General features: G+C 44.8%; 1 protein-coding gene across 7 annotated transcripts in view; it reads left to right on the top strand.

The window, feature by feature from the left end:
• LOC125123105 (acrosin-like) overlaps window positions 1-14,061 on the top strand; it is a 32,588-nt gene that overhangs the window by 10,874 nt on the left and 7,653 nt on the right. The window contains exons 3-5 of one of the 7 annotated variants that reach the window (XR_007133981.1): window positions 2,254-2,413; window positions 9,449-9,603; window positions 12,089-12,424. The exons of 2 other annotated variants lie outside the window; for them this stretch is intronic. Coding sequence is in view for 2 of the 5 variants with exons in the window: in XM_047772322.1 (XP_047628278.1) it covers window positions 9,449-9,603; window positions 10,166-10,396 (386 nt within the window). In the remaining 3 variants the exon portion in view is untranslated. Of the gene's footprint in view, window positions 1-2,253; window positions 2,414-9,448; window positions 9,604-10,165; window positions 11,026-12,088; window positions 12,438-14,061 lie in introns of those variants that run through there. 4 more of the 7 variants (XR_007133980.1, XM_047772331.1, XM_047772322.1 and 1 more) reach the window with 4 other exon arrangements.

Genomic DNA, 14,061 nt, shown 5'->3' with positions numbered 1-14,061 from the left:
GGACAATAGGCAGCATAGGATAGTGATCCTGGAGAGAGGATCACAGGTGAGGTAAACCCTGTCATTGTCCTGGCTTCCTAAGCAGAGGCAATTTTCAGGTAGCACAGGGAGAGAAACCTGAACAGAACATGATGATATCATGAAGTTAAGGAGACCAAGATTAGAATTTGGAAAGGCTAGGCATCTGGAGTGTGCAGGTCAGAATACTGTAGAGCAGGGTTTGGTAAACTATAGTTTGTGGGCCAGTTCCAGACACAGCCTGTTTTTGTATGGACCTAAGAATGATTTGCACATTTTTAAAGTGTTGTTTTAAAAAAGAATATGTGGGCGTTCCCTCTGTGGCACAGTTGGTTAAGAATCCTACTGCAGCAGCTCGGGTCACTGAGAAGGTGCAGGTTAGATCCCCAGCCTGGTGAAGTGAGTTAAAAGATCTGGCATTGCTGCAGCTGTGGCATAGGTCACAGCTGCAGCTTGAATTCAATCCCTGGCCTGGAAACTTCTGTATACCGAGGAAGTGGCCATTAAAAAAAATATATATGTGTCAAAGTCCATGTGTGGCCTGCAAATCCTAAAATATTTACTGTCTGTCCCTTTACAAAAGTTTGCCAGTCCCTGTTGTGTAGGATAGAGATATGCAGAGAAGGAACTCCAGAAATCTTCAGAGCAATCCCTTTTCGTCTTTGGCTGAATAATGGTCTGCACATGTTTAAGTTAATTTTCTAGGAGGCTAGGCAAAGAACACCTGCCAGGGAAGTATATGGTGAACCAGTCCCAAAGCCCACATGGCACTAGGAAACATTCAAGTTTCATCCATACAGAGAGGAGGGACCTCACTGAATAGTCAGGTTATCAGTAGAGACCCTGCAAGCCTCACACTTTATTTATTTATTAAGCCTAAGGTACCCCTACAGTAAAGGCACACTTAATAGAAGACAGATTGGTTATCATTCTCTTCCAAATTTATTGTTCTGGTTGAAGTATATGAAAAAAACCCAGTTTCACATAGATATACAGCCTATGAAAAGAAAAGGGAAGAGTATCTTAATAACCTTTTCAAGTAATTGTGGAGTTTAACAAATTGTTTTATAATATACCAAAACTTTACAAGCGGTAGTTTCTTGCAATGTGGAATATAAAATTTTTGAACTTTTTGTACTTACTATATTAAAATTCATTGGTCTATCTTTCACTTCAAATGAATCTTTTAGCCACGCATAATTTTGTAAATCACTGAAAAATACTGGTTTATTTAGTTATGCTGAGGTTCCAAATGTTGACGTATTTCATTATATATTATCAAAAAAAAATCACATTCACTCATATTACTACTATCGTTGTCAGAAATGTTTTTTGTTGTTGTGTTGTTTTTGCTTTTTAGGGCTGCACCCGCAGCATATGGAAGTTCCCAGGCTAGGTGTCGAATGAGAGCTCATAGTCACAGCAACAGCAGATCTGAGCCGCGTCTGTGACCGATACCACAGCTCATGGCAACACCGGATCCCTAACCCACTGAGCGAGGCTAGGGAATGAACATGTATCCTCATGGATACTAGTTAGATTTGCTTCCTCTGTGCCACAACAGGAATTCCCCAGAAATGTATTTAATTATTGGAAAGCTATTGAACCCATGGTAGTAAATATAAATTTTCCGAAATTCAAATTTTAACTTATAAACTCAAGTATTGTATTTGGCAACAGATACTGTCAGTTGTTTTTCTTGAGAGTTATAGACTCTAACTTTATTTTTGAGAATATCTGCCAAATATGCAAGTCTAAATAACCACAGTTTGATTATTTGTTGTCACTCTTTTTTTTTTTGAATACAAAAATTCCCAGGCCAAGGATTGAACCGCACCACAGGAGTGACCTGAGCCACAGCAGTGACAACAGTGGAGTCTTAACCTCTAGGCCACCAGGGAATTCCATTAGTCACTCCTTTTAAGTAAAAATCATGTCTCATAATAAAATCAGCTAATTCAGCTAACAACTCAATTGTACCGTTTGCTTGAGTTAAAATCTTCTATGTATATAGCAGAAGTGCTTTGTGCATAGTTGTCATTTTATTACACAAAATCTTAAATAAATGTGGGCTAAGGGTTGATATTTAATAACATTAAATTTTTACTTCTCTATCGACATTTTAAAAATGAATCTGGGTTCAATTCTGGGAGTGGGATGTCACCCCTGAGATTATGTTGCAACATGTAAGTCTTGCTAGCAGACTCACTGTGTGTGTCTTCCTCTTCTTGCCAGCTTTGGAGAAACAAGCTGCTGTGAGTCCTACAGCCGCAGGAAACAAATTCACGCAACAACTGATTAAGCTTGGAAACAAATGCTTTTCTGGTTGAGTTGCCCAGTGGATAAGAGCCCAGCCCTAGCTGACACCTTGATTTCAGTCTTACAGAAGACCCATGTAAGCTGTGCCTGGACTCCTGGCCCATAGGAACTGTGGAATAATACATGTATTGTTTTAAGCTACTAAATTTGTAATTATTTCTGGCATAGCAGAGAAAACGAATACAGAGGCTATTCCAATATTTGATCAAGCCTCTAGCTTCTGTATAATGAAGTTTAGGAGAGTTCTAGTGGATCCTTTAATCATGTACCTACCTCACATCTACTTCACACCAAAAAGCAAGTTGCTTTGTCTAAGGTGATGTTAGTCAGGATTCCATGATGAAAAGTTAAACCTTCCATGAGTCCACTAATAGTGGTGTCAGCTAAGGTATTTATAGGCAGGCAATACTAGCAATATGTAGAATATTTATATATTAAAATGTAATACATATGGGAGTTCCCATCATGGCTCAGTGGTTAATGAATCCGACTAGGAACTGTGAGGTTTTGGGTCCGATCCCTGGCCTTGCTCAGTGGGTTAAGGATCTGGCATTGCTGTGGCCCTAGTGTAGGCTGGCAGCTACAGCTCTGGTTCCACCCCTAGCCTGAGAATCTCCATGTGCCTTGGGTAAGGCCCTAGAAAAGACAAAAAAAAAAAAAAAAGAATTGCTGGCTCTGCAGAGTGGAAGGAGGTTGATATAATCATCTTGCCACCAAATCACTCATTGTTTTCCTTCTGAGATGTAGCAATCAAGGCCTTAGCATTGACATTCAGCAGCAGTAGTAGCTACATGAGCTTTGGTAGGAAGGAGCATATGTCATTGTTGTTTTTTCTTTTTTCTTTTTAGGGCTGCCCCCGTGGCATATGGAAGTTCCTAGGCTGGGATATAATCAGCTGCAGCTGCTGGCCTATGCCACAGCCACAGCCATGTGGGATCCAAGCTGCATCTGCAACCTATGCTGCAGCTCATAGCAACACTGGATCCTTACCCACTGAGCGAGGACAGGGATTGAACCCACATCCTCATGGACACTATATTGGGTTCTTAACCCGATGAGCTGTAACAGGGACTCTGCTCATGTTGTTTTATTGAATAAATGAACAGCCTCCAATCCTGCCCGCACAACTACTCTGTTCCTGGGCACACTGTGCAAGCATGGAGGCTGACAAGTACAGAGGTTGGCTGACCTCTACTGGAGGAGTCTTCTTATCCACTTGGTTGTCAAGTGCCCCCTCTGCATTGGATGTTCATTGGAGGGCATTGGCATGTGATGGAAAAAGCCGTACCCTTTGTTCCCACTCCTTTAGGTCCATTCACGTGCTTCTTCCATGGGTCTTCAAATTTTCTCTTTCTAAGCCCCTGACCAACCAGATAAGATGTTCATTACTGCTCAGGGGTCCATATGTATACTCTTACTCAGGCCATTTCTCTTTTTATACCAAGACGATGACCAGATGTACTGTATGAAGCTCTACACACACTGTCTTATTTTTTTAATTTTAAAATTATAGTTGATTTATAATGTTCTGTCAATTTCTGCTGTACAGCAAAGTGACTCTGTCATAGACTGAGTCACTTTATCCTCCATCATGTTCTATCACAGGTGACTAGATATAGTTCCCTGTGCTATACAGCAGGACCCCATTGCTTATCCATTCTTTTTTTTTTTTTTTTTTAGGGCCACACCCATGGCATATGGAAGTTCTCAGGCTAGGGGTCAAATTGGAGCTACAGCTGCTGGCCTACATTACAGCAGTGTAGGATCCAAGCTGCATCTGTGACCTACACCACAGCTCATGGCAACACCAGATCCTTAACTCACTGAGTGAGGCCAGGGATCGAACCCACAGTCTCATGGATCCTAGTTAGGTTCATTAACTGCTGAGCCACAGAAAGAACTCTCCTTATCCATTCTACATGTAATAGTTTGTATCTACTAAACCCAAGTCCATCCCACTCCCTCCCTTCCCTTTTGGCAACCACAAATTTGTTCTCAATGTCTGTGAATCTGTTTCTGTTCTGTAGATAGTTTTATCTGTGCCATATTTTAGATTCCACATATAGGTGATATCATACAGTATTTGTCTTTCTTTCTCTGACTTACCTCACTTAGAGTGAGAATCTCTAGTCCATCCATATTGCTTCAAATGGCATTATTTTGTTCTTTTTTATGGCCGAGTAGTATTTCATTGTGTATACATACCACATCTTCTTAATCCAGTCATCTATCAATGGACATTTAGGTTGTTTCCATGTCTTGGCTATTATGAATAATGCTTCAGTGAACATAGGGGTGCATGTATCTTTTTGAATGAAAGTATTATCCAGGTATATGCCTAGGAATGAGGTTGCTGGATCATATAGCAGTTCTAGATTTAGTTTTCTAAGGAACTTTCATACTGTTTTCCATAGTGGTTGTGCTACACACACTGTCTTTGAAGCCCTAGTCACTGTCTTTCCAGGCCACTCCTGAATGGGGTTCTAGTGCAACAGTGTCTATTTTCAGCTTGCACCAAAATTTTGAGCCCATCTGTGAACTAAGCCCAGGTTTTTTCTTCTTTCATCAGTTGGTCATAGGATGCTCCTTATAAGGCTGTGGGTGTGAACTGATGGAGAAGCTTCAATTCAGTACAAATGTGGGGGTCTGGGCCTTTTCTTTGTGCAACTTATTATTGTGTGTTCAAGACCTGCCATGATCCAATCCCAAACGTATCATTTCCTTTGAATGATGTATTTGCTTTTTTCCAACTGACTTTATAACCTAGTGAGTCTGACTAGATATCCACCTTATGATAGGAGGCACAGGTCTCTTAGTCACTTAATGTCCCATGGCACTTAATTTCTTTTTAGGATTCAGTAGTGTGCCAGGAGTTGCTTTTCAAATAATATATCCTTTATTTGTAGCAGACAGTATGCTCTTTCTGCAGAACTGTAGGGATCTATAATGTGACCCTCTAATTAGGACATAGTAGAGACTTCTTACAGTGTTTTAATTCACCACAGCAAACTTTATCACCATACAATTTGCCAGGTTATATAGAGCAAGTGACATGGCTGCTTATACCACAGTCTGACTTTATCTTCATGAGAGGAACTGCCAAGCATTGTGGTCACTTTTATGTATATAATCTAGTTTAATCTCCTTTTTCAAGATTTTTCAATTTTTAAAATTATTTATTTATTCATTTTTGTCTCGTCTTTTTAGGGCCGCACCCGCAGCACATGGAGGTTCCCAGGCTAGGGGTCAAATTGGAGCTGTTGCTGCCAGCCTACACCACAGCCACAGCAATGCCAGATCAAGCTGAGTCTTCGACCTACACCACAGCTCACAGCAACACTGGATCCTTAACCCACTGAGCGAGGCCAGGGATCAAACCTGTGTCCTCATGGATGCTAGTCACATTTGTTTCTGCTGAGCCACGATGGGAACTCCAAGATTTTTTTATTTTATCACAGTTTTTTTTGCCATGTAAGGTAATATATTCACAGGTCCCAGGAATTAGAATGAGGACTTCTTTGGGAAGCCATTATTCTATCTACTGAAAGGTTGTTTCCAGACATTGGCTATCATGAATTTAGCCACTGTAAACATTTGTAAAGGTATTTGTGTGTGTGTGTGTATATACACATAAATCTTATTTCTCTGGGATAAATTCCCAGGAGTGCAATTACTGAGTCATATGGTAATTGCATATTTTGTTTTATAAGAAACTGCCAATCTGTTTCCCAAAGTGGCTATGATATTTTACATTCCTGCCACGATGTATGAGTGATTCAGCATCTATGCATCCGTGTCAGTATTTGATGTTGTCACAATTTTTCAATTTTAGCCAGTCTCTTAAGTGTGTAGTAACATTTCATTGTGGTTTTAATTTGCATTTCCCTAATAGCTCTTTTCACATGGGTGTTGATTTTTTAAAAGATAGCAGTATCATTTTTAAACCCAGTGGTTAGTAGCATTCAGTGCAACATTTATACTGAGGAATTTTAATTTTTACTACAAACAGGAAGGGGAGGAAAACACCCGGTAAGGCTTATTCCAGCCTGGCAGGGAGTTGTGGCTGCATCTTCGTGTGGTGGTGGCATGGGCTACCACTTTTTGTGGCCAGGGACCTATGCCAGGGGACGACGAACATCTTGGAGGCACCCCATTAATGAGTCCAGGCAGTGCTGGGAAGAGAAAAGAATCACCTGAGTCAGGATTCCGCAGCCCCGCCCAGCCCAGGCCTTGACCCCCAGATGACCACACAGCAAGGCGGCGGCAGGACCCGTTTCCCCCAAAGAACTCTGTTTCCCGCCACAGGAGGGCAGGCGCGGAGCCGCCGCGAGGGGGCGCCCAGGAGTGTAGAGAAGGCCTGCAGTGCCCATGGCGTTCCTGGGCGTGCTCAGCAGCTGTGGCGGCTCCATGGGCCTCCTGTTGTGGCTTCTGGTTCTTCAGCTTTGGCTCAGTGAGGCCTGGGTGGGCGGGGAGGGGGCGCAGGGCGGGTTGGTGCCTCCCTCACCCTCTCCACCCACCTCCGGGGGTGGCCTTGAGGGCCCTGGGGCTCTGGGGTGGAGACTGCCTCCTGGAGGGGTTCCGGGAACTTCGGGGTCCCCTGAATCCGGTATGACTGCAGTAGCCCCCAATTTGGTGGCGTTTTCCCCCGGCGACTCTGATTCCAACAAGGCTTTGCCATCCCTAAATGCACCAGCACCAGGAGGGACCAAAGAAACACAGCTCTTTCCTTCAGGTGATGTTTTGGGGCCGGCCTTGCAGCAGAGAACCAGCCTGGTCTGAGGGTCATGGGCCCCTGCCCTGGGGGAGGAGGCTCTCAGGGGGAACATGATTTTAACCTGGGCGGGGGGGGGGGAGGGGGGGGTCTCAGTGGATCCAGCCCTGGCCTTGAGATCTGAGCGGGCGTGGCCATTTTCTTAAGAGAGGTAGGGAATACAGACCTGCGCTGAGGGTCGGGGCGGGGGCACATGGCTTTTCTCTGAGGGTTCTGAGACTTCTGAGGATTATCTGGCTCTGGTGATGGTGGTGTCAGTGGCTTTACTTTCTGTCTCCTCCCTTCACTGACCTACTTTAGCATGTGGCCTTCGAACTATGAGAATAGTTGGTGGAAGCCCTGCCAGAGCAAGGAAGTGGCCTTGGCAGGTCAGCCTGCAGGTCAATGATCAGCACATGTGTGGAGGCTCCCTCATTGCCAATCAGTGGGTGCTGACTGCTGCCCACTGCATACTTGGGTGAGTTTTGGGGGCTCTGGGCTTGGGCTCCTGGTCAAGTTGTGTGAGGAACTTCCTTTCCTCATCTGAAAAAGATGGGGGAGAGGTCACAGTCCCTGCACTTCAGGTTGTAGTCAGAGGTAGGTGATATTAGGCCCTTGGTAGCCTGGAAAGTCAAGACCCAAAATCAAGTCCAAAGCTACTTATGTTATTTTATTTGCTTTTTAGGGCCACACCCATGGCATATGGAGGTTCCCAGGCTAGGGGTGGAATGGGAGCTACAGCTGCCGGCCTATACCAGGGCCACAGCAATGCCAGATCCTTAACCCACTGAACAAAGCCAGGGATCAAACCTCCAACCTCATGGTTCATAGTTGGATTTGTTTCCACTACGCTATGATGGGAACTCCCAAAGTTACTTCTTTTAAGCCTGTGGATATTAGCGTTCAAGCCAAGTGGCAAGAAGAGGGGGGAGATGCCAGTTGGGAGACAGGGTGTGGGCAAAGACTTGCAAATGGAAATACTTAAGGGGAATGGACTGTAGCTGGCCAATTTGGCTGGCTCAGTGCTTTTACATTTTAATGAGCATGGGAATACCTGCAGAGCTGCTTAAAACGATAGTTGCCCATCCCCAGTTTTTGATTCAGTAGGTCAGGAGTAGGACCGGAGACTTTGCATTTCTACCAAGTTCCCAGGTGATATTGATGCTGCTCATCTGGGCACCAAACTTTGAGAAACCACTGCATAGAGTGACCAGGGGTCTGGGAAGGGTTGTGGTCTGGAGAGAGGGAGGTAGCTGATGAGCGGGACTGGAGATAGGACCACGCTGGGAAGAACCTAGAAGTTGTGGAAGGGGAGTATAGAGCCTCAAGGATCTTTCTGCAGCCATGTGGAATACACAGTGAAGATGGGAGACATACACTTGATGAACCTCTCTGGAATGGCAGTCAAGATCCCAGTCCGAGACATCGTTATCCATAAATATTACAATCCTGTTGGACTAATCGAAAATGACATTGCCCTTGCTCTGCTTGACTTCCCTGTGAATTACTCCTCGCACATCCAACCTGTGTGCCTCCCTGAAAAAACTTTCATGGTCCAAGCTGATACAGAATGCTGGGTGACTGGATGGGGGAAAGTAGATGAAAGAGGTGAGACTGTGAAGCAAGATGGCAGCAAACTCAGGCCAGGGCAGAAGCTGCCTGGTGCCCTGGTGTCGGCCTATAAACTAAAGGGGACAGGGAGGCAGTTTTCTAGCAAGTGGGTAGGGGAGGAGGGTGGAGAAGATGCTGGTGGGAGTAGCTGATGATATTACAAATTTTTATTAGTATGTCAGGACTTGAGGGCTTGAGTGACAATCAAAGTGGGTTCTCTCCAGGATAAATTTTAACTTAAGGGGTGTTGATCTGTCTGCTAATCTGAGCTGCCCTAAGATGAAAGCATCTTCCTTGGTGGATAGGGAGCTTCCTATGAGTAAGAAGAGGCCAGAGAGCTCCTCTTGATAAAAGTGTAGGGCCTCCTATCCCTGGGGAGAGGCTGGATTTGGTACCTTTGGGATAGTACCTGTCTGAGAATCTGACCCCACTATAAAGATATTTCACTGGTATACAGGATGCCTATCACTATTTCTAATGCTGCTCAGTATGGCAGATATTTGGTTTTGATTTCTGAGTTTGCCTCTTCCTGTCCTAAGCTGTGTTTCTTTACCTGTCTTGGTTTTGAATCTTACCACTTCCTCTCATCATATCAACTCTGGGCCTCATTTCTTCTAGTGGCAAATGGGGACAATATCCACTGCTCTAAGAGGGTGTCTCTATTGAGACCCAGAGTGGGTACCAGGGGCTCTTGTCTTGTCCCACTAAGCAGATCTACCTACTCCTGAATTATCTTTATAACCTCATCAGGAAATTCTCCACTACTGCTTCAGGAGGCTGAGCTAAGCATTCTTCGCTATGAGAAATGTAATGAGGTGCTCAAAGACAAGATGGAAAGTCGCCTTGATGTGGTCAAGAAGGGGGTTGTCTGTGGTACCAGCTCCAGAGGAAAGGATTCCTGCCAGGTCAGTTCATGGGCCCTTTGCTACCTCTGCATTTTGGTTGTCCTTCCAGAGTTTCCTCATCCACAGATAGTAGGGTCTGTATTATCTGGCAGCGTCTTCATTCACTCTCCAATAAGGGGATTCAAGGAGACAAGCCACCAAGTCTCTGCCAAGCAGGCCTGATCTGATCCTTAATTAGAAAGGACCTGATGCTGCTTAGAGGGAGAGAGGGGAGGAGGGGAGATTCAGGCGTGAAATCCCAATTATACAAGTCATGTGTTATAACCCCCTTCTGAGTGACAGGCAATATATACAAGTAAGGACTATTAATATTTTAGAGTATATCATTTCTCTGAGAATATTCAATTTTTTGTATATAATTGATGACATACACAAATTTTGTTTGTAAAATTTTTTTAACTATCAAATCTCATTATTCATGGAAACTTAGGGGTGGTAGAATCTGAGTGGTACCTGGGGGAGCCCCACTCACGTCCATCTCCTCAGTGCCTTGCAGTTTGGGGAGTCTGTTATGATGTTGATCATTTTCCATTGCTGTGTTTGTATCTTTCTCTTTCTCCAGGGAGATTCTGGGGGTCCCCTGGTCTGTGAATTTAATGACTCATGGGTCCAAGTGGGGATTGTGAGCTGGGGCATTGGCTGTGGTCTCAGAGGGTATCCAGGAATTTATACAGAAGTGAGTTTCTACAAGGATTGGGTCATTGCAAGAATGAGTCAGGCTTCTCTGGACTCAAAGGGCTTTTTCAGCATAACTCTGTGTCTGGTGCTCCTGGACCTCCTGGCAACCCCTTGATCCCTCCTGTTTCTGAGTCTCACACTAGCCTGGCCTCTGACTTCTCACCCCTACTCAATGCCTGTAGCTCAATTCCATTTGAGATCCACTGACCCTGTGGAGATCCTCATGACACAGAGTGGCAGCAAGAAAGAAACCCTGGAAGCTTCCCAGCCTGGTGATGCAGGAACCTGCCTCATCTACGCCTACACCTCGGCTGTGCTCTGCCTGCTGGGAAGGGGGTGGGGGTGAAACCCTCCCAGCTGGATGGCCATCAGCTTGACAGGTGCACATGATGCTTCATCTGCATCTTGGAGAACGTCTAGCGAAGAAGAGACGTCATCAATGGTGAAAGAGACTTCAACCTGACACTTTATCAACCTGGTCAGCTTGGTGGTGTTGGGAGTTGAGAAGGCATCAGCATGTCCACATCTGGCTTGTTGTCTGGGCTGGGAGAAGGTCCTCTGCTCCGCAGTGCAGGTCCATCTGTGAGTGCCCAGCCTCTGCCACACAAGCCCTCCTGGGCCATTCAGTCTTGGAACCCCCTTCCCAGTGCTCCAGTGGCCACATCCAGGATCACCCCAAGTTGTGTTGAGGCATTAAGGAGTGTGGAGATTTCAGATGTCCACTGAATAAATGCTTGGAGAGTCTCTTGTGTGTTCTGAAGTTTTGTTTTCTGAAAGGTTGTGGTATTACACATAAAGTACTCCAGAGAACTAGTTTCTCATTGAACTGAGGGAGCTTTCATGGCTTCCATTCCTCTCTAGAAAGTGTAAGATGAAAAGCCTGTCCACCTGGGTAGAAGTCTGATGGATGTCTTAGGCAGTGGGTCCAGTGGCCTGTACTCCTATTGTAGACTTCAGCATCTCTATAGCAGGGGGAATTTCTATGGCCACCTCTAGGTCAAGATAGAGACTGGGCCACAGCCCACTCACACAGCCTCCGCCACTGGATTGGATGCTGTTATTCCCCCAGCCTCTGCATCCTGCCCACCCGTCCTTCCTTGGTCAGTGTTCAAGAATTTTTTTTTTTTTTTTTTTTGCTGAAGCTTAGAGTAGCTTGATGTGGGATCTCAGTTCCCATACCAGGGGTTAAATCTGGGCCTCAGAGGTGAAAGTGCTGAATCCTAACTACTAGACCACCAGGAATTCCCTGGAAGGGCTTGTTTAGGGGCAGCTGAGGCCTCAGTGGCAACTCTTTAGTAATTCAGCTTCCCTCGTGGCCCAGTTCTGCCTCACATGGTCCCTTCCAGGTAGGAATCCTCCCAAGAGCACTCCCCAGCCACCTTGCATGCAGGTATGTCTCAGTGTCTTTTTCCAGGGAGCCAGTCTAAGATACTTGGCCTGGCCAGGACAGTTTGACTTTTAGTAAGTGGTACAATTGCTTCTTGCTGTGTAACAAACCACCCTAAAACATAGTGGTCAAAAACGCCAGGGTTTTTTGTTGTTGATATGTTCTGTGAAGCAGCTCTGAACACTGAATTAGCCAACACCAAACAGTTGCTTCTCAGAGAAACACAAGGTTATACTCCTGGGAACTTCTGATCACAACATTTTCATCAAGTGATCATCATTTTATGTTTGTTTCTTAAACACACTTTATTTCATACACCCTGTTAATTCAGTATCATTGAACTCGTGGCCAGCAGCAGTGTGATTCCTGCCTTTATGAAGCTGACCTAACCTTCTGTTTTCTCTGCATTGTGCATTACAGGTGGGAGTCTTGAGGACCATTAGACAGGACTTCAGAAATATGCATGGGGCCTTTTTAAACAGTGAAGACATCAGCCAGAAGCACAGAAATGCCAAAATATAGCACTGACTAGGCTGGGAATAGGACATCTGTTTGCAATAGGGGAGCTGAGAGGAGAAGGTACAGCAACATCTTCTCTCACCTCAGCTGAGACTATTGCTTGCATTGTTTCTATTGAGAAATGTCCTGTCATTTTAATCTTTTTCCTCTTCCTTTTCATTGATTTTGAGCAATTTGATTACATTGTACTTTAGTCTAATTTTTTCATCTTTATTTGGTGGCCATTGAGCTTATTGGATCTCTGAGGTTATCAAATTTGGAAAATATTTGCCATTATTTTTGAAAATGTATATGTGATTTTTCCTTGGCCCCACAGCTCTCTATTTGGAATTCTAGGGACACTCATAATATGGCACAACTCACAACGCTCTATTTCTCAATACTTTCTTTGCGTGTTTCATTTTGGATTTTTATAAAATTGGCATGTCTTTAAGTCCACTAATCTCTTCTACTGAAATATTTAATACAGAGTTAGTCCCATGATCATTGTGTTTTCTCATCTTTGTCTGGAAGTTTAATTGGGGCCTTTTATTTTCACATCTTTAGTATCTCTACCTATTTGAGTGTGTAAGTACAACCACAGTTGTAATAGCAGTTTTACTGTTCTTGCCTGTGCATTTGACATTTTTGTTGGTTTTGGGCTGATTTTGATTGATTGATTATTCCCTTTATGGGTTGTATCTTCATGCTCCTTGAACGTTGGGTATTACTTGTATGGGTACTAGAAATTTTGGCCTTTACCAGGTGTTTGATTTTTCCTAGAAATATTCTTGGGCTTGGAGTTGCCGTTGTGGCTCAGTGGAAATGAATCCGACTAGGAACCATGAGGTTGCGGGTTTGATCCCTGGCCTGGCTCAGTGGGTTAAGGATCTGGCGTTGCCATGATCTGTGGTGTAGGTTGCAGATGTGGCTTGGATCTGGCCTTGCTGTGACTGTGGTGTAGGCTGGCAGCTGTAGGTCCAATTGGACCCCCAGCCTGGGAACCTCCATATGTCACGGGTGTGGCCCTAAAAAGCAAAAAATAAAATAAAATAAAATAAAATAAAATAAAATAAAATAAAATAAAATAAATAGAAATATTCTTGGGGAGTTCCCGTCGTGGCGCAGTGGTTAACGAATCCGACTAGGAACCATGAGGTTGCGGGTTCGGTCCCTGCCGTTGCTCAGTGGGTTAACGATCCGGCATTGCCGTGAGCTGTGGTGTAGGTTGCAGACGCGGCTCAGATCCCACGTTGCTGTGGCTCTGGCGTAGGCCAGTGGCTACAGCTCCGATTCAACCCCTAGCCTGGGAACCTCCATATGACGCGGGAGCGGCCCAAGAAATAGCAACAACAACAACAACAACAACAACAACAACAAAGACAAAAGACAAAAAAAAAAGAAATATTCTTGGGCTTTATTTTGGGATGCAGTTCAATTACATGGAAACTGATGTCTCAGGTGTTGTTTTGATATTTTTGTCAGCATTGAGAGCAATGCTAGGTCTGCGAACTACTGCCCCTGTTGCTCAGGCAAGACCTTCCTGAACGTGCTACAGAGTGTTCCTTGAGTTTTCCCAGTCTGGCTGATGTGAACAGGCACTATTCCTGGTGCTGTCACTATTCCAGGTATTGTCACTCTAGTCTTTTCGACAGGTTATTTCTCTGGCTGAAGGTAGCTTCTTCACATCCATGCACTGATCAGTGCTCAGCCCAGCACTAAAGGGGGCGCCTCTGTTAATCTGTGGTGTTCTCTCTCTGTGTGACTCCCCCTCCTGTATTCTCTGCAGAGCTGCCTTGGTGTGCCCAGCCCTCAGCCCTGCCTACTGTCCTCAGGGAGCCTGCTGGGTTCTGTCTCGGGCCTCTCTTTCCCTGTATTGCATCCTGGAAACTGTC

Source organism: Phacochoerus africanus, chromosome 1 (assembly GCF_016906955.1).
Source record: "Phacochoerus africanus isolate WHEZ1 chromosome 1, ROS_Pafr_v1, whole genome shotgun sequence".
NCBI lineage: Eukaryota > Metazoa > Chordata > Mammalia > Artiodactyla > Suidae > Phacochoerus > Phacochoerus africanus.
Note: the sequence above shows the minus strand (reverse complement) of the source record. Positions and strands in the feature narration are given on the sequence as shown.